This window comes from Plectropomus leopardus, chromosome 4, assembly GCF_008729295.1.
Source record: "Plectropomus leopardus isolate mb chromosome 4, YSFRI_Pleo_2.0, whole genome shotgun sequence".
Classification (NCBI taxonomy): domain Eukaryota; kingdom Metazoa; phylum Chordata; class Actinopteri; order Perciformes; family Serranidae; genus Plectropomus; species Plectropomus leopardus.
The window spans coordinates 34,562,647-34,585,761 of NC_056466.1; the positions used below are offsets into that span (position 1 = coordinate 34,562,647).

Genomic DNA, 23,115 nt, shown 5'->3' on the forward strand with positions numbered 1-23,115 from the left:
TCACTGTGAATGCAAAAAAATTCATTGGCCTTCCTCTGGGGACTGGACAGTTTTGAGAAAATTCTGAAGAAGAAAAGAGCTTTTGAATGTCAAATTTCAGCTACAGCTGGCTGGGTATGCTGTATTAATAATAAGGAACAGAAACATGCAGACCATAAGCTCTGGATGATCAGTGCACAGAGGAAAAAGCAAGGCGACAGAGAGTGAAGTGACTCAGACTTAGACATAAAAATATCTCAAGGGACAGGAGAATCGTTTTTTTTTTCATGTCATTGAGAACACTCTGCTCCTCCACACTTTAAATTCAGAAAGTCACATACTGATTGGATCCGCCTCCAATTTGCACCATTGTCCTTCAACACACCAGTGCACCGGTGCCCACACTGCTCGACTGGAAGCTTTCTGGATTGACGTGCACATGCAGTCGCACAGCCACACATTTTTACACATTGCTGGAATAAAAAAAACTTAATGAATGGTGGGTGGTGTATCTTCATTCTCTGTCCACTGAGTCACATCCTGGCCTCCTGCATTGTCCCTTCCTGCTCTGCATCCTCTCCACATAATAAGGGTCGTGCCAACACATGCACACACATAAAGTATAATAAGGTCTTCAACAGAGAGAGAGGATATAATAATAATAATATCAATAATAGACCCACACTCTCCATTAGTCCCTGAGTGCAGCAGACACTGATGCTTGCTGAGTGCAGACACAGAGAGGTGAGTCACGGTGGTCACAGCAGCGTGTCACAGAGCAATTCATTACACTGCTTCCTGCACTATAGCAGGGTGCTGGAGCTCATTATTAATGTTATCAATTACACCAGTGCACCTTGGTTCATGTTCTAAATTCTTTTGAGATTCTTTTCATTTTATTCACCCAGCAGATTGCAACACTTTGTCATATTTGCTTAACCCTTAGGGCCCGCTTTAATAATACACACACTCGAATCGCTCTGCACAAGAAATGCACTTCTCAAAATCGAGCTTTAAAAAATATTGTACATTAATATTATTTTCCACTTTCCTTGAGTTAGTTTTTTAACCAAAATCAGTCCTATTCATAAACATTAAATATTCATTCATTTTCAGAATTTTATCCCTTTAAATGTCCGTTTTTCTTACAAAATGCCACTATGTTTTAAGATGAAAAAAAAAACAACACAAAAATGAATTATTTTCAGTAAACCTGGGATATGTCAATGATTTGCAGCAACATTGACTGTGACGGTGGAAACGGTATGTATTTTCTCCATATGCCAAATATGGCAAAAATGACATCCTCAGGTGGAAAATAGTAAAAATGACAAACTCCAAGGCATAAATCCCAGAATGACATAAAATGACAATGAAAAACATCAGTTCAAAAGGGTTTCAATGTGACATTTTTTGCACTTAACAGTATGAACAGTAACAATTTTGTTTCCACGGTGTATTTTAAACTTATTGTAGGAGCTAAACTGAAAATTCACAGATTAAACAAAAATACACAATCTGGCCAAAATGTATGCCATGCCATGAACACAGCCAAAATGATCAAAAAATTAAGAAAGAAAAGTGCTTAAAATGTGTCAAACAGTCCCTGAGGGTTAAAGCTGCACTAAGTGATATTCGCATGTCAACATCTAGGGATGGGGGATATATCGATTATACTCGATGTACGCGGCTTGTTCCATGTAAGATTTATTTAATCACTATATTAAAAATGTTGAGTAGAAAATGTCATGTTTTTAACAGTATTGCCAAACCTCTTTACCAATTAATTTTTTTTTCCAAAACTTTATCCTGATTCCATGACTTTTTTTTTTTAAGTGGTTTAAAAAGGGTAGATCTATAAACACGCACAATCCAGAGTTTAAACGTTGTGGTCTAGATAAGGGATCTAAACAATGGGCACATAATGATGGAACAGCTTACTGCACTATAACTAGTGGCAGTGACCTTGATTCTTTTAACAGTCTTTCAATATCTCCAGGTAAGAGACTATTTTATGACAGAAATCGGATGAAGAGAGGGCAGTGAACTCAATTTGATTGATATATTTACGGATGTATATAAGAGTAAAGATAACAAATATCTTGCATAACATATTTATAATAGATTACACAACTCCAAACATGATTCCACTGTCCAGGTCAAGCAACAATGGGAGTAGGAAAGGGGACCTGGAGATATCTGAGGAGTTCTGTTGGAAAAATATTATATGATATTTTGTGACTCTAAAACTGAAATTCATAAAACAGGGTTCCCAGGGGCGAAAGGAATGCTGAAGGCTGTGTGGTAAGCTAATGGCAGATCACTTTCATATTTTTTGGGACTGCCCACTGCTCTGTCCATATTAACAAGAGATTATCAAAGAAATAAGGAACATTTTTTTGTCAAATTATACTTGGGCAAAAACTCTGGACAATTTTATGAATTTTTTTTTAAAATACTTTTGGCTGCAACTAACAAATCTATCACACGAAAGTGGCATTTCATGCATCACCCAGACTGTGACGTTTGGTACAAATACACAAACCATCACAGCCCTACTCGTCATGCAGCATTCAGCTATGGAGACATAAGGGACAGGTGGTCCTGCTAAAACTATATAGGACAAAAAAAAATAAAACACTGTGACATCATTAGAATAGTGATTATGTATGTTGTCAAGACCCAATGTGTACAATAACCCACACATGTCAGTTCTGGAGGTCTGATCATGCACGTTTCACACACAACTAAAATACTTTGAAAAGATAAATGCATGTTTTACTTCTCAAAGTTTCTCTCCTTCTCTTCATCGGAAGAGGATGGAGAATCTCTTCTTTAGCTCTCAGCTAACGAGAGCACACAGCACTTCAAAAAGAATATGAGATAAGGTCTGATCAATGAAACTCACTTTCTGCTCCGCTCACATGAGGACATGTTGCAACAAAACCTGCGAACCATTTTGGGTCACAACCCCCGAGCTTAGCAGAGCGTGTATCTCTATAACAACAATAACAATCCTGCATCATCTCAACATAAACAGGAGTTCATCTCCATCTAACAACCAAGACGGGATGGCTTGAGGTCTCTTCTCTATAGTTTGGTGAGATATTTACGAGGTGATCAGCAGCAGTGAGAGAGCTGATCAATAAGCTGCCTCTCATATGCCCCCAGCATCTGGCAGCCATGACCTGCAGCCCTCCTCAAAGGCTCATTGTTTATAGATGTGCTGGTGGGACGTCCATAAGTCTTCCAGTGGGCTAATGGTTTTCTCTGTGGCTCCTATTGGACTGAGTGCATGAGGAGCAGCAAGGGGAGACCATTAAGACGGTTTCCGCATGGCGTTATTCACTCCGCAGCTTCCCGCTCGCACTGCTTGTCAATTAAATTCAAATGAGATTCAACTGATTTGGCAGCTGTGAGGGGTCCCTAGAGGGAAAAATGCAGTGGGTGGCGTGCTGCTGGTTACTGAGTTGGAAGTGTTATGCTCTACAACCAGCAAAGCCAGCAAAGGGTCAACTTATTTTGACTGAATAAGCCAAACTATCTGTTTTCCAAAATTCAGAGTAGAAATGTAGAATGTGTGAAAATGATCCGCGTCTATTTGCCAATCTTTTTTCACTTTTAATTTCAATCTGATGGCAGTGTGTGCCACTCACTCCCACTCTGAGTGTGCTTGCTTTGTCAGCACACGCTGGCACACGAGATGTGACCAAACCACATTTCCCTATTGCTGGCAGCAGCACAAGACCGCACATTGTTATTCTCCTCACATGCTTCGGATTGTTATTATCCTCACATGATTTTTTTTTTCCACCTGATTCAGAGACTTCAACCAATGATCATTATCTCTGTCAGCGGGGACGGGCATGGGAAATTCTTCTGTTATGTAAAACTGGCACATCTCACTAAAAGGCAACAGTACACTCACCTTTGCTGCGATATCTATTCAAAATAAAATCAGTACTATTTTTACAAATGGCTATCGTACAGCGTATTAGTATTCCTTTATTTATGCCACATTTTCATCGAGATCTAGAGTTGGGTCAATTTCCATTTTTGCCAGACTGTCAAAGTTGGAAAATAAAGGGTTATTTCCTAACATAATAAACCATGGGTCTAGCATGGGTGGTCAAAATATGTTTTTTTTTATTTTTTTTTTAGAAGTTTTAGTCATAAAAGAATTTTTATAGATCTAAAGAACTTCTATAAAAAGGCTTATACTTAAAGTTTTATGGTATGGCCACCCTCCTTTTCCTTTTTTTCCCCAACTTTTTTATATTTTCACATAGATAATTAACAACAAACACATTAATACATGACAGTACCCCACAACGCCACCCACCACTGGAAAACAAATATTTAAAAAATAAATTTCACGAAAATATCAAACTTGATGACAAGTCAAAATAACAATAAAACATTATTTTGATAGTGAGCACAAGTTTCTTGTGTTTTAGGTGAACTTTGATAGTAAATAAAGTGGCCACCCAACACATTATGAAGACTCAGTTTTATATGCATCTCAGTTCTATAGCAGGGGATCCCTGCTCCCTCTCTCTTTCAGCTCAGTGCTCCTTGGCCTAAAAAACATTGAAGACCCCTGTGCTAGACAGCAGTGCACTTTGCATGTTTTCAATGAGTGGTGAAGCCATTTTCACAAACTCTGCTAGACAGGTCAGGGCGGTTGCCTCTAGTCACACGGGTGTGTCACTGCTGGAAATTCCCTTGCCGAATCGAAGTGTTTGCATGTTGCTTTCTGCTCAGTGGAGGACGCTAATTAATGTTTCATCTTTTTTTCTACTTGTAGTTTCACACTATATCTCCCTTAATAAAAACATGGGCTGAAAGAAGTGACCCCTCTGGCAGTCAAGGCTGGAGAAAACTGTCTGATAACACTGTTCAGCCTGCGCATTTCACACTACAAAATACAAGCTTGGGTATTCTGTGTAGACCTTTTGTACTGTAGACATTTTGACTGGTAAATGTGTTTTAAATCTCCCAACCCCAGTTTGAAACTCAGATGTTCCATTAAAAATGTAACAGTCTAATGTGAGATAACCTTGATTACATGATGAGAGTTGTGTTTTCAGATTTTATAAAGCTCCCTGTAGAGCCACAGCAGACATTATGCACCTGCTACCCGACTACTCCTCATGATGAACTTTGTGAGCAAAATCATTAGTCAGTATCCCAGAGCATAACAGAGAAATGTAACATTATGTCATCTTAAATCGTAGGTTGCATTGTTAGTGACTACACAGAAATTCTTCACTCGTACTCGTCCTCTGCTATGCAATTTGGTGTTTCCAGGGTGATGAGAGAAAACCTCAAAATGTTTGAGCTGCAGCTCACTGATACATAATGCAGAGGCAGTTAGTGAAGTGGACAGCAGGGGTTCACAGTCAGGCAGGAGAGACATGGAGGACACCACCAAGATGGAGAGAGAGACAGACCAAAGGAGAACTGACTGTTTCACTGGCCGGAGATTTGCTGTAAACGTGTTTGGCAGCTGCAACATGTTCAGCAAGTACTGCATGACTTAAAAAAAAAAAACCTCTGACAAGACAAGAGCGCTGCTTTTCATCTCAATGACTAGCAAACATCTAGCAAGTCAAGAGGGGAGAATTTCAGACTCTATTTGCAAACATGCTACAAAGGACAAAAAGAGAAAGAGACACAAAAAAGGGTGACATGCGGAGAGAAAACGAAAAAGAACAAGAGAAGCTTGAAAGAGAATTGGAGAGCAGAGGAGGCATGTTGAGAGGGAGAGCTCAAAGAGAAACTGAAAGCCAAGTAAGGTATCTCAATAACTTCTGGCCACTCAATGTGTCTGTGTGGGGGGAAAAAAGCAGTTGAATCCAGTCTCGGCTAGAATATAACAAAATACAGCCACACTCAATAAAAGCTCAGACAGCAGAGAGAAAAACACTGTCTGTGGAAGAAGCTCAACAACAAAGACAGCTGACAAATAAACTGATGATGATGAAGAATATACACACTGAAGGTATTGTACAACAGAAAGAACTGCACAAGTGTGAGAGGGACTGAGAATGCTGGGAGTTTGTGGGTAAGATAAGGACACCAACAACAAGCCTTAGAGAGACAGTGAGGAGCTCACACGTTGCTTGGTATCTAAAGGGGTGAGTTGAGGTGGTTCAGGCATCTGACCAGGATGCCTCCTGGGCGCCATCAGTCATAGTCTCCTGGGCATATTCAACTGGTCAGAGGCCCTGAGGCTGACCCTGAAATGGCAGGACGGGGTTGTATATCTCATCAGGCATTGAAGTGGCGCTGGGGAGAGGGACATCTTGAGTACTTTGCTCAGCCTGCCGCCACTGCGACCTGGCCAAACATAAGCGGATGAAAATGCATGGATGGATTCAAAAGTCATTAAATTTGTGATTTGAGTTGAGCTTAAGTCCAAGTTTTGAATGGACGTGACCTGACCCCAGCTGAGGAATGGAAAAATGGACGGACAGATGGTAGGTTTTAAGATGTGTAGGGCTGGGGCGACACATCGACGTAATCAATTACGTAAATACGTCCATTTACGTAATGTGCGTCGATGCGTTGCAAGGTGGATGTAAGGCCCGTTTCACACAGTGCGCATCATAAGCGTGAGACGTCAGCATCGCTGAGCAGCAGCGTGTTTCATGTGTGTGGTGTTCACACATACAGTGTTGTTGTAATGTAGCTGCTGCGTCGCTGCCTGCTGCTATAAGTGTGTATTTCTGTATTTAAAAGCACTGTCAGAGGGCTTTTGTTTTGAAAGGGAAGCTGCGTGTCAGCTGCAGGACATCTAGAGAAACTTTGGCTCACCGTTTTTTTATGTGCAGCGCACGCGTTTGTCAGCAAGAACAGAGAGTAAAAGAAATACAAAGACAGCTGTTTTACTTCAACGTCCTCGCTTCCCTTTCAAAACAAAAACCCTCTGACAGCGTCTCTGTGGACAGAATACCATTAGTTGCTCATACAATGCATTTTACTTTGAAACATTTACAGGACCAGGTTGTCGGCTGTGCAGGAGCTTGCACAACTTCATAAATGAGTGGAATTTGTGCATGTAAAAATAGAAATACAACACTTATAGCAGCAGGCAGCAACGCAGCAGCGACGTAGCAAAAACGCTGCATGTGTGAACACCACACGCATGAAACACGCTGCTGCTCCACAAGGCTGAGGTCTCCCGCTCCTGACGTGCGCTGTGTGAAACGCACCTAAGGCCCCGTTACGGCTGGACTATATTGATGCAGAAAGAATCTACTAGTTATAATTATTTCTGTTAGAGAAAAGTTAGAGTGATTTTCAAATTGCACTGATTTTACTGTAAGATGTTTTGTTGGACTGCTAGATTTGAGGTTTGTTACTGTAACAAAGAGTAACTGTTTTGTTACTCCTCCTAAAAGTGACTTGAATTTTACATTGTTTTATTTATTTTGATGTTGGATTGTTAAATGTAGATTGCACTACATTCCTTGGAACAAGCTCTTGCATTAATTTCATTTTGGAGAGACTTTATATCAGACTGTAACACAGATTACCAGTTAAGACTGGGCTATTTTTGTTGGGAAATAATGCCCTGTAGTGTATACGCTGTCATGATTGAAGATGATTAAATAAAATATTGAAATATAAATGACAAGTTTTAAAATGTTATTTTCGGTAAATTTGTTGTTATATTAATCGAGTAATAAAAAAAATAATAGTTAGATCAATAAAAAAAAAAACGATAGATTAATTGATTATTCAAAAAAATAATTGTTAGGTGCAGCCCAAAAGATTTGAAACATCAGAAATGTGAGCTCACAAGCAGAAGAGCTTGACTTATTTTAACAAAAAATAACTAAAATGTGTATACTTGAAATTAGATTAAATGTTAATGGCAATCAAGCCCTCGCAAATTCAAATTTCCAACTAATTAATGACTTTTTGGACCTGATATTAATAAAATTTCATTTCATTTCATTCTTTTTAAAGACCTGCAGACACCCTGATAAAAACACAAAAAAGATGAAGAGGTAAAGAGGATGGAAACATAAAAGCCCTGATTGAAAGAAATATCACTTTGATGTGGAGTGGAAAGCGATGATGAAAAAAGGTCAGAGAGAGAAGGAGATGTGTTTTTTTAAGAGTGCGACGTGGTGTTGGTGGAGAAAAGTGAGTGGGCAGCAGCCAAGACTGTGTTTGCTTTTCTCTCTCTGTTTTCTGGCCATGAGAGTTAATGTAAGAGCACAGAAGCAAACAGAGAAACGGATTCGTGATGGCAGGTTGGCACAGCTAAACTCTCTGGGCAGCTCCACTGATACCAACAGCGCTCTCACATACCAACGCACAGAAAATGTGATAAAATGGATGTTAGATTCGCTCTGTGTAATGTTTACCAACCATCCGAAACAAACTTATTACAAGATTTCTTGCCACGTTGACAAAGAAGATAAATAGCGTAAACGTGTAACTGATTTCTTTGTCATCAGTTTATGTAAGGTGTGTTGGAGAACGCTGCTCTGTGGTGTGATGCTGCAGAGCTGCGAATCCTCAGGCTGAAAAAAGGAGCAGCTTTCTCACCCTCCCACTCCTCCTCCTGCACTCCCACCACCATTTGCTGCTGACCTCCGGGGTCGACCGAGGCCGGGCCGACATTACTTTAGCTACTGTCTCCTGGGACGTCTATTTCTCCACCTCCTCTTACGTCGTGATTTAGTCCTGTACCACTGAGCATACAGCCACACATTTTGTCACATTCTCATTATATGATGTATTTTTGGTTCTTAGCAGTATGACAACAAGATAATGTCCGCTTTGATGCTGAGGCAACTAACTAGCCACTATTGCACCCCAGTTGGCCTCGCTAACTCATCTCTTTTCAGCTTCTGGCTGGCTTCCCCCTCACCCTGTCCCTCAGAGGCCATGTTCACCCAGACAGTTGAAACCACAAATCTACCAAACACACATTTTGTTACATAGTCTCAACGGAAAAAAAAAGAGGCAAATCCAATCCTTCCTGACCGGATTTAAAACATATTCGCTGGTGGTTTGAAATGCAATTCAAATCCAATATCTGCAAATGCAACACAGGCCGACCGCTCAGGATCAGATTTCAAGTGTTTGCTTCTTTTTCCCCATCGTTTTCCACAGAAAACATATTTGACAAAGCAAGAGGAAAAGAGAAAAGTATGAGGAAGACGGTCAAAATATTGGTCCAGGACCAGCTATCATGCAGTGTCATCATCTTAAGCCACAAAACTCACTGATTGTAACTCTCTGCTTAAAGGAGGATGTCAACAAGCGTTGCCTAGAAACGTAGTGTTGTGTATCTTGCCCTGTGCAGTGTTTTAAGAGAGCAGGCTCCACAGCTGCCAAGTCTATGTCTGTGTTGGTTACCTTGGTGATACTTTATTCTGCAGTTAAAGTGGCAGGTTATCTAATTCACGTACCCTCAGGGTTTCCCACATATTTATGTATTTGTGGCGGCACTTCGCAATTAAAATACCTGCCACCACAAACAGATTTTCTACTTTTCGAGTTGGACCGTGCTTTTAAATATATGTGTTTGGTTATTTAGCACAATGCCATGGCACAGAGTAGAGTGGGTTGATCCCCCGGTGTTGCTGGTCCGGTGTACTAGCTTAAACCAGATGATTTGATTTATGCAAATTAGCTGAACTGGTATTTATCATTATGTCATGTTCTGACAACTTTAAAAGTAGCCTAAAGCCTTTTTCCACAGGACTAGTATTATGTTAGGACCTCAAGTAATTTGTAATAATTGCAGAGGACGTCTGTGATTTTAATCACGTGCAAATCAGCCATGTCCTTAACTTGTAAAGTGAAAATTCCAACGCAAATTACCAACCATATCACGGCAAACACAGAGGTCAGGGGACTATATTAGTCCTGTGCAAATCGGCATCTCTGTGATTTGCTGGTGATAAGGGGTTGTATTTTTTGTTTTGTTTTTCTGCGCATCATTGTATCAGGGGAATAATGTCAGTAAATTCCAGTAAACATTTAAAAGACAAAAAAAGTTTTCTGTCAGAGAAAAAACAGTGATAGAGTGAGTGAGTGATAGATGTCTAAATTGCTTTCTAAATTTCCTGTGGGGTAGATCGTCTTTTAATCAGCACACAGCACAACAATAACATCCAACAGTCTGACATCTCAGAATGAAAGTACATGATAGAGAGCTGTCTAAACACTGGCCTCTTACACTTTGGACAGTCGGATGCAAATATCAGATTTCCTGTTGCTGGAGTACAGTTACATTCTCTCCCTCGTTCCCTGTTCTCTCTGTGCAAACAGTGTCAAGGTGTCAGAGCACTATTTGGTCTTCCTTCAGCTCCTTCTCTAATCATTTACTCTCCCTTTCTGTTTCTCCTAGACCTTCGATTATCTTGTAGATGGAGTGTTCTGATGAGTGTTTTTAAGAGGGGAGGTCTGCCCTTGCCATCTGCTCCAGCACCAAGGCTATGATGCTAAGAGGCACGCAGGGCTGCTTTGGGATGACAACAGGTCTAGCAGCCTCTGGGAAAACACTGAGCTGGCTTACAGCTAGGAGCCAAGGATGCATGTACACACACAAACTAAACAGCTGAATTTATAAAAAGACATGCGGCATTTGTTTTAAAAAAAAAACTATGAATCACTGTCAAGGGCATGTGGGTGTTTTGTTGGCACTGTGCGTACAAGAAGTGTATTAGGATCTGACAAGATGGGATATCTACAACAAAACCATTCACACATACCACATATTCAAATCATCACTAAACGTAAACAGCGAATAGGCATGTGCATTATGTAATATTTCATACCTCACCATACCAACCACGAGTGCACTACCTACTTTCAGCTTTTCAGACTTAATAGGAACCCACAATAGGAACCCACAAGATGTTAAGAAAAGTAATACTCTAACAGTTATTTTCCTTATTAAACAGAGACATACAACTGTACACCTTTTGAACTCAGCTTTCTCTCGGTTGCAGAAGACTGAAGAGGCTTAGTTGCCTTGTTAACTTACCATAAAACACGCTTCACTCAAACCTGACAGAAACAAAAAACTCACCAAAACCATCTTGGTTACTCTTGCTAGTAATCTAGTTAGTAAGTCCACTGTTCTTAAAATCACCAGCTCCAGTGTAGTTGAGATAAATCCATAATTCACCAAATAAGATGTAAAAAAAGAAAATGCTGTTATTCCCCAAAGTCTTCTCAGTAGAGACCAGAGACTGAGCTCTGGTGGTGCGTGCTGTGCACTAGACACAATGAGTTTAATAGAAAGAGGAGCACCTGTATTTATAAAAGTATTGAAAAACATACCTTCGGAATGTCTAAATACTTTGGTATGAGGTAATACCGTGATACCACCCAAGCCTTATAGTGAATTTGGAGCCACAGAGTCACAACAGCCGCATTAACCATATTTTCATTCTCACATACATCACTATGTTTCATCTGCCAACAGTGTCACCTTAGATTGATCTGTACAGGATTGTGCTTGCCACACTTGAACACATCAGAGAGTAGAAACCGATGTCTTTAAAGTGATACTCAAAAAAAACATGGTTCGAATCAATAGATGCCACTGTGTTAAAAGCCCTTTCTGATACAGATCTAGGAGGGGTAACTAACATTAGTAAGGTTCACAGAGTTGGCAAAACCTAAAAGACATTCTAGATACTTGAAATACCTGCCAACATCTATAAAAGAACTTCTGAAACATCTTAGAAAACACATGAGAATGACTTAATGGATGCCAAAAAGCAATCAGTAATACTTTGATACAACCGAGGTCGAGTCCAGGACTGCCTACAATTCATTTGATTTCATTTCTAAGTGTTTTATTGGAAGCCTTATTTGATTCAACACTGTGTGTATCATATAATGACGAGACTAAGTGTATGTGATGACTGTATCATTATAAGAACACACAAGAACAGGAGGGAGGCTGGTTCAGGTGAACCCACTCACCCTGGGCTGCCAGTTTTCATATTGCTTCTGCAGATTGGCCCCAATGGTCTCCAGGGCTTTCTGTGGGCTCATTGACAGAGGATCTGGCAAGAAAACACAAACTGTAAACATCACACATAGCATGAAACAGTCATAGCATAGCAAAACCACACACACTCACTCTGGAGCAAACAAACCAAGCATGATTTTATCATTTATTTAAATTGCTGTCAATCTTAAAATGATGTAATCTAAACAAGCAGGCCAACATTATTGAACACTGAGGCAGAAGACACTTCCAAGCCGTAATTTCAGAGGTAAGTTGGAGTTTATGATTTCAACATCAAAGGAATATCTCTTGTTAAATCAAAAGCAGGGTTTGGAAAAAAAGCAGCAGCCCCCTCAGGTTGAAATATTGATGAGAGGGAATCGATACAGCATGAAGAATAGCAGAATATAGATTGAAGACGGATCAAATTGCGCTCAGCAGGCAGAGAAGAATGTATTGGCAAGTTTGCAGGAGATACTGATATGCTTTATGCTGAAAATTAAACCACTGCCCTTATGATGAATGAGGCCTGCTTGCAATGCATTATCACAACAAATAAGTCAACAAGAGGATGCATTTATAACTTTTGGTGATTTAATGTCATTATTGGGAGTAAGTATGTATGAAGATAAAGTACTGTTGTAGTAAAGTTAAATAAAATATTGTCATAATTAAACAAATAAAAGCAAAACCCGTGGTGCTTTTATTTTGAAGGACCCGGCTCGTCTCAGGCCCAAAGTGACAGTGTTTTTGCTGTAGACTTGAAGCCACCAGTTAACAGTTGGACGTCAGCATTAGCAGAAAGTTTAACGTTAACCATGGAATGAGGATTTATCCACTGCGAGCTGGAAACAAACTTACAGCTCTACAGTTCAGAGATTGCAAAGATTTCCAAGTTGCACTGGTGCTCTCTGGTCACAAAATGTGGCTTAATAGTTACAGTCTGGAGCTCGGCAAAAGCACTGGTTTGTGTGTGTCAGTGTCTTGTGCTGAATCCCCACATTCAGTATAACTTTCTAGCTCCTCCATATTTCTTAGTTTTGGTGCAGTGCATTGTGTAGAGGCCCATCGGCCACGCTTACAAATGCAGAGCGTTATCAGCTGTCATAGACAAAATGAACAATATGGCATAATATGAAACTATAGACATTTTTTTTATCATTAGATGATATATTTCGTCAGATCGCACAGCCCTACTCCTGGCACTTCTTCGCCTTCACAAGTGAAGCAATAGTATGTGTGCAAAGTGGCGGGCTGCTTCTGGCCCACAGGGTTTTAGTTTGGCACCCGTGCTCTAGGGAAAACACCGTACACCATTTTATAATTTCCTGTTATGATGAAACTGAGACGGTGCCAGTGTATGAAGGAAGTTTTTACATGCACCACTAAAAGCAGATGTAAGCCCTCTAGCATACAGCTGCCGCATGTGTCATCAATTAAATGCCATGGTGCATTTAAGGACATCACCTCTGCTTTTGCCCCTTAATATTCCCAAACGCCACCTCAGACACCAAGTGGCAGGTCTAAACAATGTCAGCATCTTCAGCAGTCCCTGAGAAAGTTTCAGAAACTTTAAGAGCTGTTTTCCCTCTTTAATGTGTCTTCCTCTCTCCTAACAGTCAAGTGGTCTCAGGGGAGCTAAACAATGGTTTGAGGTTCCCATTCAATGAAGATGTTTCTTTTCTTTTTGTTCTGTGTCATGTTGTGTGGCTCTGGTGGGGGCAGACTGCTTCATCCTTAGTTGAAAGAGGCTTTATGAATTGAACTCCCAAGCGAATGACGGAGAATGTCCCTAAATGCTACAAAGTAAGAGCTAAAACTTTCACTGTCAACATTTAGTTGATGGTAGTCCTAAATGGCATAGCACTGCTTGTCACCCTTTGAAACCCTGGCTTTTCTGCTTATTGTTATGCTCATTATTTGCAGATTTTAAGCATAGTTCCTCAATTTCCGGATACCTAGCTAGAACATTTTTCACTCTTGCATAAGACCACATGCACACATACAAGCGCCCATGTGTATATCAGTTGATGCTTGTTCTTTTGTGCGAAATTCTGTGTGTTGCTGTCTTGGCCAGGACTCCCTTGGTTTCTGCATTCTGAATCTCAGTGGGACTATTCCTGGTCAAATAAAGGTTAAATAAACAAATAAAATAAATTTTCTATACAGGCATGTCATATATGGTTATTGTCAGTATAACGGGATGAAATGCTACCACTTTGAATGTATTCCCCTTTCCCACAAAATTAGTATACTCTTTATTCCAGGTATTTTATCAGCAAATTTCCAAAATTTTTACAAAACTTTCTTGGTTTGTTTGTTTTTCCAAAACTTCTCTAGACCTGGAGATTGCTATTATTTGATGTCCATGACTTTTCAGGTTTTTCATGACTATATGAACCAGAATATTCCATGAGAAACATTCAGTATTCATAAAAATAATTCATTTTTGGCCCAGCCAAAGACACAAATTAACCAAACATTGCTGTTAGCAAGTTTTGTTGTGGTTTAGTGTTTTTTTCACAAGACAACAGTACAGGGGGCCTGAAAACCCAAGCTCTTGAAACCAGGTTCCAGAGTGCAATCTTTTGAAAACGCAACCCTTCTGTCGTCGTGAAAACTGGCAATGCACAGAACCTGTGAGAACAATGACGTCACAGCTGCAGTTCCCTCAGTCACATGGTGTTCTTTTGTGGTGTGTCATTACAAAGCTGCACCACCAACCACTGGCCTGGCATACATACTACAGCGTTTTCAATTGTTTTTGTGGATCCGTGTACACAAGAATCATTCTCACAATAATATCATATGAACGCAGATTCTTTTAAAAACCCAAAGGAAAGACTTTTTTTGTTTTAAGTAGGGCCCTTCTCCTTAGCATGACCTTATGGAGACATGGTGCTAAAAAAGTATGGTTAAAACTAAAAAAAAAGAAAAAAAAAGATAGGTCATATTCTGAAAAATACTGTAAGCATCATATTTAAGAAGAACCCACTTCATCATAGCCAACACTTTGTGTTGCGTTTGAGTGCTTGTCTGTTTTACATTTATGATGCTGTGCGACTCACCTATCCAGCACTCCAGTCGGGCACAGGGGGAGGTCTTGACCACATCGGGAGGGTCCACTCCCACATTGAGACACAACACCAGTGCTACACTCACAGTCTTCATCTGGGGGACAAGACACAGAACACAACATTATCCTCACATCACTCATCAGTGCTCCAATCTAAACAGACTCTTGGATTCATTCTTAATAATTCAAAACCACATAAAATCTTTATTCGTCTGGGAAACGAGTTTGAGCACATATGCTTGTACTCAAGTCAGTGTTGTAAACCACATCGAGCTGCTGCTGGCCACTGAAGCTCCAGTGGAGCGGTGAAGGTTAAGTGTCTCGCCCAAGAGACACTCAGCTGTAGTTACTGAGAAATGAGTTATTCTTTTCCCCTCCACTTTTTCTCAGTCTGGCACAGGGATTTCTTTATGTCTCCGAGACAAGTGCCACTCCATGAAGGACTGTAACGTGCAGTCTGTACGGTTTGTCACTGTCACTGTGTGATTGCATGAATTAAACCCAAAAAGGTGCAGATCACACCAAGGGGCAGTCTGAAGATAAATTAATGCCAAAATGTCGAAACTGAAACCACACGAGGTAATGACCCGTGACACAGAGGACCACCGGGGCAGGAAGTGAGCGGAAGGAGAGAGAAACAGGCCATCTGGAAAAGAACAACCATCGATTCATGGGTCATGTGGCAAGTCCTGACACTTGCACCACAGCTCCAATTACCACATGCATATGTACAGTAGTGCAGGTAAAATTTGATCTGTGCATGCAATTCTTAGCTCTACACAATTTGAGTGCATGTAACTAGCTTAAAGTAAGTTGTGCAGAGCTGCCAACTCCCATGGATTGAGTGGGACTCAACTGACACTTTTCATGCACTCTCATGCTTTTTCCTTTCTCTCATGCAATAAAAATCAAATGTATAATTGATATCTGTTGTGGCGCAATGAAGAGGACACTGAGTGCACAGACAAGACTAGGGTTGAGTACTGGTCATATTCAAACCTATAACCAGGGTTTTCCACACATTCATTTATTTGTGGTGGGCTGCCACAATTAACCCTTAAAATTCAAATGAAATTTAAACCCCTAAAATTAAAAGCTGGAGACTTGTAATAGCTATTACAATTGCAGGGATTTGTTGCGTTTGTGGGAAGGTTAAAATGTTCAGCTTTCAAAACAGTAACTTCCCAAAAATATTTCATGAAAATGAAAAATGTGGAGTGTATGTGCACTGGAGGCTTCGAGTTTCCACATCACACATGTGTAAAGGAACATTGGACTGGCTTCTAAACTATTTGTGATGTCACAAGATGAATGTGAAAGCAGCCTTCGAGTGTCAGGCTCTGAACATATATCATTCTGTACAGTGAAGCTTAAACACTGAGCTGTAAGGAACAAGAAGACAAAAAAACACATTTTTCACCCTATCCAGCTTGAACTGAATGTTCTTAAGAGAGTGAGAAAAGAGACTTTTCAGCCTGTCGGGGTCCCAGCTATCAACCTGTCCCTGCGCTGTCCTTGGTGCTGAGCAGGTAGGCTACTGAAACACAGATGAACCTGCTGCAGAGAAATCCTCATTACAAGAGGCATTTGCTTATGCAAAAAATAAATCTATCTTAACAAGATATTTATGTGCCTAAAAACAATTCTGTAAACTGACAAGGAATGATAAAGCTGAGTGTGTGTTTGAGAGAGAGAGAATGACAGAGAAAGTGGAAGAGAAGGTAGAAGGTGGACTTATTAATACATATCAACCTGTCCCTGCGCTGTCCTTGGTGCTGAGCAGGTAGGCTACTGAAACACAGATGAACCTGCTGCAGAGAAATCCTCATTACAAGAGGCATTTGCTTATGCAAAAAATAAATCTATCTTAACAAGATATTTATGTGCCTAAAAACAATTCTGTAAACTGACAAGGAATGATAAAGCTGAGTGTGTGTTTGAGAGAGAGAGAATGACAGAGAAAGTGGAAGAGAAGGTAGAAGGTGGACTTATTAATAAGATATATATATATATATATATATATATATATATATATATATATATATATATATATATATATTTGGCGAAATGTTTCCTATAAATTATTTATAACTTACTCAGAGCGCTGCTTTGACGCGCTTATGACCCGCTCTGCCAAAACCTGAGATATTTTCTAATGAGCTGACTGAAACCTGTTGGCAGTAAAGTTAAAGTTAAAGTAAAGTTAAAGTTAAAGTGTTAAAGTAAATAAACAAAAAAACCAACAGAGATCTTTTTTCATTTTCATATTACATTTGTAGGATGTCGGACAATTTGGGACAATTTTGCTGTTCCGTTTCTGGGAAATGTGTGAAGTTTGTATGATTATTACATCAAAAGCTGCAGATTCACAAACACAAACACACACACACACACACCTATATCTCAAAAACTAATTAGATCACAGAAACGACCTATCCTGGCTTCAAAACTGTGATTTTCACCGAAAGGTGACAAGTTTGCACCTCTGCGGTTGTTTTCGGCCAGCCATTCTGGAATCTAGCAAATGCCATGAAGAACATTTTGAGGAGGCAGAAGGCATGTTTTTCAAAGATTGTCAGTTTTATGTACTACTGTACTGGATATAGTGAAAGTTCAGCAAATTTAAGAAAAAAAACTCAGCTATAGCTTTAACTCTGTTAAAAAGTAAGAAATGTGTTTTTCTACAGGGTAGAGTGTAGTTCCAAGGTATTCTTTGGTTTAGTTAATAGGTTCAACATGTTAGAGGAGGGTTTAGATTACTGATTCATCACTTCCTCATCTCTGCCACTAATACCAGCCATGGACTCAGCAGGAGAACTGCTTGTTGATGGCACTGCTTGACCTGAACTGACCAATCACTGCTTCATCAGCCTGTCCTTTAGTGAATCAAAGCCTGTGAGTGTTTACTCTGAGACAGATGGCCTTTGAACTTCACAAGGCCCTGCAAACCCTCTTGGCTCCAATTAGCTCTAGGTCAGCTACATGCAGGGTTCCCTTGAGGGTGCAATTCTTTCTTGCAGCTCCCTGGTTACAGTTTTGCTTTAAAGATTTTTTTTTTTTTTCAAAAAGCTCTACACAAATCTAATTGCTTTAAGAGTTTCTGTGCAACCCAGGCAGTTTTTGGAACTTTATTGCAATAAAGTTCTAAATACTACAAGTACTGTGCGAGTTTCAACCCCTTTTTGACTTACTTCCTTTCTCCATGGCACGAAAAGCGGCATTGATGGGCCCAGTGTAATTTAGCCGCAAGACATTTCATTCAAAGCCACAAATGTGAACCTCATGGAGACCCAAGAAGAGAGGACAAAACATTAGGATACATCCTCCTGGAACCATGAATATCTGTACAAAAAATGTTTTCCATTACCAATATTTGATATTGAAAACTTGAAAATGTTGATGGCACAGAGGTGATGGCAGGATATTACCAACGCCGGGAGGAATCATTCTCTGGGGAACATCAATGTTTGGACCAAAATGGTCAACCAACCGACCAAAGCTACCATCCCAAAAACCATGCTGCTAACGTGGCTAACAATTTAAACTGATACACCCTTTTCCCTACTGGGATTGAGAAATGAAGACAATCGAACACAGTTTTTTGCACATACAACACTATTATATAGGTCAAGGCAAGGGTGCCAAGTGACCTTTTCCAGGCAGTGTGAGATATTGTCTCAGTGTGTAATGTGGACCTATAGAGCACATGTTGTGTGTGTACAGTAGGTAACGTGACATCCCATGGCTGAAGAAGGTTAGGAGGGCTGTTGTTGTAAGGGTAATTAAGGTGCCTTCTGCTTTCCCACCCACACAGTAAAAGGTCAGTGTGCCAGTGGGACTCAGCAAGAGAGGACTAGACAGGCACATGCATACACACATGTGCACTGTATAGCACTGCTTTACTCATTTTTCACCTGACCTCCCCACCCCTCGGCCTTTTCCCGCCTGCATGGGGACATCACGAACCAATCCTTATGAAAAAAGAAAAACAACAACACGCTTGGGTACACAACTATATGGACACAATCCCCTGGTTATTGTGACAAATGAAACCAAAGTGACAGTAGTGTGATATTACAAGACTTGCTTCAGCATAGCAGTGCTTTGAGCTAAAACAACAATCAACACTGGCATGCTAACATGCTCACATAAGGTGGGTTTCCATCACAGAATTGCGCAAAACTTGAGCAGTATTTTTGAAATGTCGATAAAACACAACTGATGATGAGATGACTGTGTTTCCACTGAGTGATGTTCTGTGAGGCCAAGGCCACATAAGCTTGTTTTGCAAGTAATGATGGAAATGCGAGCCCCTTATACATGGGAGCGGCCACATATGAGGGATTTCTGGGAGCTGATAGTCAACGATTTCACAGAGGAATTGTGGATTCAAAACTTCCAGATGATCTGCTGAACTTTATGTGATGTGAGAGTGAGATGTGAGAGTGAGAGTGAGAGTTATGTGATGCAATAACACCTATTATAGCTCCTGCTGCATCATGGAGCCAGTTCCTACTGACAAGCACATAACCATAGCACCATGTGACCTAGAAAAGACAAAAAAGTTTTTCCATTGCAGTTTTGCGAATTAAAGCTTTTTTAAATTGCCCTGAAATACGACCTCATGGGTGCGTAAAAACTTTTTTTGGATTAATGGGAGTTTTGTCAAAATTAATGTTTCCATTAGGCATATTTTATATTCGCAATTTCAGTTTGCTCAATTTGAAGGTTAATGGAAACCTGCCAATGACAATGTTGATATTTTGGAGGTAAAATGCTTACTAAGAGATTGAAATAGCAATCTTTAAGGCTGTAAAACTCCGAGCTAACGTTGGGCCAACAATGAGCGCCTGCTGCCCTTGTCACAACCGTGTGTCCCGCACCATCGGCCGTCATCAGCCCTCTTCGGCTTTTTTACGGCTGATTCAGCATGATGAATTAGCAGTAGCAGCCGTGGAGCCCATCTGTGAATAAAATCTCTCTGATTGGCTGTTCAGCACAGCGCACAAAAAGAGAAATAGAAATGAAAAATGTAAGCAAAGAGCTAAGTTAAGAAGGAAGGAGATTATAACAAACTGGTTATATAAGGTAAGATTGTTTTTCTACTACCATTGAGCTCTTAACAGAAATGTTTCCTGATGGGTTGTGTTGCTGTTCACTGGTGCACAGTAAACATATACTTTGTTCTTTCAATATTGGGTTGTGTTGTTCATGTGCTAACTGGCTAACTAGTATTAGCTGGCTACCTGGCGGTCTTCTGGTGTCCCATTTTGATTTATGAATACAGATGACCACCATCTGCTGGTATGGAGGGGACTCTCCTCTCATGCAGGTCCGGTCAGAACATCCTTGGTGGCCGTTGGTTTGATGTGTTTCTGTGGCAAAATGATGCTTCGCAGCATGGGGCTTTCGTCACTGCTAGTTCTCGGATGTTGGCTTGGTGTGTCACAACCTTTGGAATGTTGCCACTAGCATTTTTACAGTGGGTGGACAAAATATCTCAAATAGCTGATCAACAATGACAACAATAACAACAATTTTAGCAATTGTTAAGTTGCACTTGCAGTAGATTCTCCGACAAAAGTATCTCTTGATTGCCAACTTGTGGATCTGATATCTATAAATCCAATGATAGCTCATGAGTTGATTCATGAACACTTAAAGAGGCTGAAAGCCAACAATGACCTCCCCAGTGAGTCACCAAATCTCAAACTCAATGAGCTTTGACAGGACATACTGTAAAGATTTCCACTTTCTATATCCTTCAAAGAACTGGAGATTTTCTTTGAAGAGTCATCCAATGTCCCGACACACACCTCAGGACCTCAGTGTCAAAGAATTTAATGAAGACTATTTACTGTGTTTCCAATTATCTTGTCCGAGCTGCACTTCTAAATCATTCTTTATGAAAGAAACATGTGCTGCAGTTGAGTGGAATGTACCAACAAGACAACTTCAATTCTTTTTTCCATTGGCACAAAGCCTAAGTGTAATCTCCTTCTACAGTACACGTCTGTCATTTGAGTAAAAACACAATGCGTGTGTGAGTGTGCCTGTTCTCTATAAGCTCTGCAGGGGCTGCAAAATATCTACACCAATATCCTGGGAAAAGACATTTATATCTCAAAGATACTACAAAGACGCAGACTCGCGTGGGAAGAACCGCGACAGGTTTGCCCTTTAAAATATAACAGCTGAAATGACAGCGCACTTTGGAGACGTATTAATGCACAAACCAGAGAGAGGGAAAAGACATTACTGTTATGGCAGTTAAAATGTCAAAGAAAAACTGTTGACTCTCTTGAGGAGGTGGGAAGCTATCATTTCATTTTTTATGATGACATTTTTCACTCAAAATACACAAAAACTACAGATATAAGTCCTTAACTAAGTAGTAGTCAATTTTGCCACCTGAGTGATACAAAGACGACACTGCTGGCACCACAGTGGTATCATGTTGCTGTTGAGCACAACTACAATTAAGTGGCATTAGATGGTGATACAATTAACATTCCAATATAAACAGCCCTGGTGACATTATTTGTTTCCGTCCAGTATCCAACGCAAGCAATTTACAATCCATTTGATATTCATTTGCATGAGATAATACAGATGAATGAGGAACAGTGTTTTTCTGTTTCGGCTCATCATCGCGGTGCAACGTGGCGTTCAAGTGTGACGGCTGCACGCAGACAGGCTCCACATTATTCTCATTGATTTATCTGCTTGTTTGTTCCACAATATTGCCTCACGCACACAGAAAACAAAAACAAGTAGTCCATTTATCAACCAGGTTTGGAAAAAGCTGGCTGCCTATGAGGTAAAATGCTGGTAAATAACCATATGTATGGAAATGAATTAGTTCCTATCAGACCTTAGACCTTGTTCTGTTTGGTGTACCCCATTAAGGTCAATTAAGCATTGATAAAGACAGGCAGCACTGGACTGGTCAATACAAACTGTTTTTTTCACTGGGAGGCAAGCAGGTCAATGTAGAAACCAACTCTCAAGGTCCACTAACTAGCTTTTTGTGGGGCTTTTAACTGGTCTTCATCAACAGATGGAGTTATTATTATGGGACTCAAGTATGACCTCAACAACAGATGAACTGCTCAAACCCATCCACCGATGAAGAGCACGAGATGGGAATGAAAACTTGGACCTTCAGTAAAGTTTGAGATTTTCAGCTGTTACCAGCAGCACTATAGGTTGCTCAGTCGGTCAGTTGATGGGTCAGACCAAAAAATGTACCCACCCTTTGACAGCCATAGGTTTTGGCTATGAAAACACAACAATAAAGTGTGAACTCTCTTGTCCAATAAATAAACTGAACTAAATAAATTGAACCAAACAAAGTCTCTGTTCATAAATCCTTTGAAACTGGAGCAAATTGGCTTAATTTCTTTCAAAAAATGGAAAGGGGGCAATGTGCAACTTAACAAAAAAATTTGCAAAAAAAATGCCTAACAGAAGCCTGCAAGAAAATTACCTGAAAAAAGTTTTTAAAAAATAAATTAAAAAATAAAAAAACATAACAATTGAACAAAAAAGCCTTACAAAATATGAAAAATATGATATTTATAAACAGAAGTATTTACTTTTTGTGTAACAATTTAATTTTATAATTTTAATGACTGTGAAAATCATTTTTATTTTTCCCTGTTTTGGATAATTAATATCTCGGTCTCTCGGTCTCTCTCAGCTTTTCAGCTTCTCCTCTCTTCTCAGGTCATTTTCACCTTTTACTAATCCTGCCAGGCTGCTTATTCTCTTTATTCCCATGTTTTTTATAAGAAACCAAACCAATTTGCTCACGCCCCAATTAAATGCTTGTTATAGGTGTCTGATGAGAGCACAAGAAAACTGATGATCCATATTTCAAAGGGTTAAAAGACAATAAGAAAATATATGGTGCTGAAATTGATTAGTGGATTGACAGAAAATTGACTGAAAATAATCAAACTATTAATAATTCAGTCATTCTTCAAGCAAAAGTGAACACCATTCTCAGATTCCTGCTTCTTTAATTTGAGAAGCGGCTGTTTTGTTATTCGAATGTACTTTG

At 39.9% G+C, this 23,115-nt stretch overlaps 1 protein-coding gene across 1 annotated transcript in view; it reads right to left on the reverse strand.

The window, feature by feature from the left end:
* rptor (regulatory associated protein of MTOR, complex 1) overlaps positions 1–23,115 on the reverse strand; it is a 248,178-nt gene that overhangs the window by 202,564 nt on the left and 22,499 nt on the right. Inside the window, 2 exon segments of the mRNA XM_042484972.1 lie at positions 11,947–12,029; positions 15,043–15,145. Coding sequence (XP_042340906.1) covers positions 11,947–12,029; positions 15,043–15,145 — 186 coding nt within the window.